At 41.7% G+C, this 3,839-nt stretch overlaps 1 protein-coding gene across 1 annotated transcript in view; it reads left to right on the forward strand.

Annotated features, from left to right (window-relative positions):
* The first annotated feature begins 290 nt into the window (after positions 1 to 290).
* Positions 291 to 3,839, forward strand: part of RNF6 (ring finger protein (C3H2C3 type) 6) — a 4,992-nt gene continuing 1,443 nt past the window's right edge. The window contains exons 1-3 of the mRNA XM_009327875.1: positions 291 to 488; positions 1,064 to 1,156; positions 2,411 to 3,833. Of these exons, the coding sequence (XP_009326150.1) occupies positions 296 to 488; positions 1,064 to 1,156; positions 2,411 to 3,833 (1,709 nt within the window). The 5' untranslated portion in view covers positions 291 to 295. The remainder of the gene's footprint in view (positions 489 to 1,063; positions 1,157 to 2,410; positions 3,834 to 3,839) is intronic.

Raw genomic sequence — 3,839 nt, forward strand, 5'->3', positions numbered from 1 at the left:
AAAAATCTGTCATTGCTTTTTTATTTTAAAGTTGCTGTACCACCTGGTATGTCCTTTCAGTGAGCAAAGGGGACTTCTAGCTATTTTTGAGTAAGCTAGAAGCAAAATACTTGCATAATAAACTACACTGTTGACTTGGCAAACAACGTGGAGCTTGGTTCATCTTAATCATCTTTAGCTATTAATAAACTGGAACTTTTCAATTTACTTTTCAAGTAAATTAGGTAAATTCTTACTGTAATTACTGTGCTGTCTAACCTTCTGGTTTTGTTCAGGACAGCCTGGCATTATCGTTATGGATCGCTCTCGGCACCGTGCAGGGAATGGCAATGAGCAGGCATCTTCACGAGAGCATAGTCATGGTGAAGACGAGAGACAACGACAGCTGGAGCGCCTCAGTAGGGAGGAGGCCTATTACCAGTTCATTAATGAACTCAATGAAGAAGACTACAGGTTAATGAGGGACCGCAACCTGCTTGGCACTCCTGGTAAGATGTGGATACCTTCAGTAGAAAAGATGTAATGTCAAGTAGCACTCCTGCTGTCAGGCATCGCATGTGGTTGTATGACTCAAGTAGCCTGACGCCTGTGGCTTTGTAGAAAGGAAAAAAACCCCTCCATTTCCCTTCAAAATTTATGATATTCAGTAAAAATTAACAACTTACATTTTTATTCCAGCTTTAGTATCTATCTAACTCTTTCAAATGCAACACCTCCGTATATAGGTAGTATCCAAACCCAAATAATTAATGTCTGGTACGCTAAAGCGTATCTGTTGGTATGTGGCAATTTTGGGGGCCTCTGAGTTGTTACTGGAAGTTGGCATGCTCTTGACACACATTCAGCATCTCTTTTTCCTCCATCCCAGTACCTACTTCCTCTGTTATCTGTGCACCTGCGTTACGGTCTCACGCTGGTGCTGTTTTCTTTTTGGTTTCATTCATTGTACCTTATTTCTGAAGATTTTCCTTCAAGATAGAAAATATTGTTATTTCTGCATGGCTGTGTTGAGCCAATAATAATGTCTTATCTAACAGCGTTATCAAAATGTGAATTATTTCAGGAGAAATAACAGCAGAAGAATTGCAGCAACGCTTGGAGGGGGCTAAGGAGCGTCCGGCATCACAGACTGATCTGGATAACAGAGAAGGTGAAGGTAGAACTGTTGGAGTAAACATTCTTCATTCATATATATAGATACACATAGTACGTGATGCATAAATACTGTTCTGTACAGATATTCAAGAGAAATGCTGATGGATTTCAGTACCGGCCATTTCAAGTCTTGTTTTTTCATTGTGCCTCTGTGGATTGTTTTAAAAGTAAGAGAGGTTTCCTGATGATACAAAAACAAACTTGAAATACTTCATGAAAACTGATTTATGTCAGCCACAAATTACTTTCTCTTCTTTTCCTGGTTTCCCTTTGCTATTAAACATAATAGCACAAAAATAATTTTCATTCTTCTAATTCTTAAAAGGTCTTATCATATATTAGAGATGTTGGAACAGAAAAGAAGTTAATTGGCAAACAGTTAACCTCTCTACTGTTTTGCTGTTTTTGTTGTTTCGTTTCCATTTGTTTTAATGGAGTGAGGCTTGTATTATGTGCACTGTCTGTCTTCACTTCCCCAGCAATATTGGCTTAATCATTTGGCCAATTCTAGCCAGATTTAGGACAGGAGCAGGCAGCTCGGAAACAAAGATACCAAAATTCTTGCAGGTTTCATGAAAGCAGGGAGGTGATGGAGTAGGGAGAGCTTTATCTGATCCCTTCAAGGGAAAACCTTTGCTGTGGTCATGACCACTGGCTTGCTTTATACACGTAGTTAGCACTAACCACAACAATTGTGTCTGTTCTTGAGCTTGTAATTGGAGGAGATTTGGGAATGGAGCTGTGGATATTGTAGTAGGAAAAGAGTATATTTGCACAAAAGGAGCAAATCTGTCAAAACCATGCATCATTTATTCCACTGCTTATAGAAAACAATTTTTTAAAATGTTTTCCAAAAAGAAGACAAAATCTGTCATACTTTTCCTTGCTTTATCAAAACTAGTTGACCAGGATACCTTCAAATTGATAGCTTAAGCGAGGGACAGATACTGGACAAATGCAACTAACTTTGGACTACCTAAATCTGAACACTTTCTCAGAAGAAGCCATCTGGGCATATTCATTTCTCTGTGTATCTGCTGGTGAGACAAAAATTCTAGGTTAAACTGGTGAGTTTTGCTGACATTTTTACGTACGGCATATTTTTCAGCAAAATTACGTTAGCACAGCAAGGTAGCTGTCCCGCTACTGTAACATTTCTGAGGTCAGGGCCCAGCAAGCATAGAGGATTTGGAGTGCATCATAGTATGCTGACCATGCAGTTGTATGAATTTTTGCAATTCTTTGTTTCTCTCAGATTCTGATGTTCTTGGAGAAAACTCTAATGGTGATTCGTTGCTTGAATGGCTGAACACATTTCGTCGCACAGGAAATGCCACTCGCAGTGGACAGAGTGGGAACCAAACCTGGAGAGCCGTGAGTCGAACAAACCCAAATAGTGGGGAGTTCCGTTTTAGTCTTGAAATCAACATAAATCATGAACATAACAGTTTTGAAAATGCTGGTGAGGAGTATGTGGGTATAGATAGTAGCAGAATGTATTTAGAAAGAAGACATCAAAGAGCTGTCAGTCCAGTAACCCCACGAACGAGGAGCAGGACTGCAAGAGAGGCAAACAGTGAGGCTTCAAGCACTGCAAGGACCAGGTCTGTAAGAAGTTCCGTGGCACAAAGCTCTGAAGCAACGTCTCAACCGGTCTCAGGGAGGCTCAGGAGTAGAACAAGGGAGTTGACAGGCCTTTCCCAAACAAGCACTACACGTAATAATTCTGCAGCTGCTGGTGAACAAAGAGAAATGCCAGAAAGAGGTACTTCTACAGGAGTCACAAGAGGTAGAGCTAGAACTAGTGTTCGGATGAGTACAAACCAAAGACTAGAAATTCTCCGGCTGCGGTCTACTTTAAGTAGTCGAAGCCGCTCTCCGCTGCAAAGGCAAGGCGATACTGCTCGTTCTGAGGAACATGGGCAGAGGCAGGATAGGAATGCACAGCAAGTCAACAGAAGTAGAAGACAAACAGCTCAGCCTTCTCCACAGCCTGCCGAAGAACAAGCAAGAGGTAACACTCAGACTCCTCAGCTTTCCAGTGTAGCCCCATCCTTGGGGATAACTTTGGAAGAGGAGGAATCTAGTAGGCCAGTAGCTGCTGTTAGAAGGCATCCAACAATTACATTAGATCTTCAGGTGAGAAGAATTCGTCCTGGAGAAAACAGAGATCGGGACAGTATTGCCAGTAGAACTCGTTCTAGAGTAGGAATGGCAGAAAACACAGTTACCTTTGAAAGTGACAGTGGGGGATTTCGGCGTACGATATCGCGATCAGAACGTGCAGGTATTCGAACCTACGTTAGCACTATACGGATACCTCTTCGTCGGATTTCAGAAACTGGGCTTGGTGAACCTTCATCAGTGGCTCTTCGATCAATCCTTAGACAAATTATGACAGGCTTTGGAGAACTGAGTTCTTTAATGGAAACTGAATCTAACTCAGAAGCGCAAAGAGGTGGTCATCGCTTACCGGACGTACAGTCAGAGCAGAATAACTCAAGTTCAGCAAACAACAGTGATCCAAGTGAGGTTTCATCTAGAAATGGGCATGCAGTAGAAGGCAGCAGGGAAACAAATGGACAGAGAGATGATACTCAACACTATGATGGCAATAATGAAAACCAAGATAACAGGCAGTCTCAAGATGCTAACAACCTGGTGGAAAATGGAACGCTGCCCAT

This window comes from Pygoscelis adeliae, unplaced genomic scaffold, assembly GCF_000699105.1.
Source record: "Pygoscelis adeliae isolate BGI_AS28 unplaced genomic scaffold, ASM69910v1 Scaffold14, whole genome shotgun sequence".
Lineage (NCBI taxonomy): Eukaryota > Metazoa > Chordata > Aves > Sphenisciformes > Spheniscidae > Pygoscelis > Pygoscelis adeliae.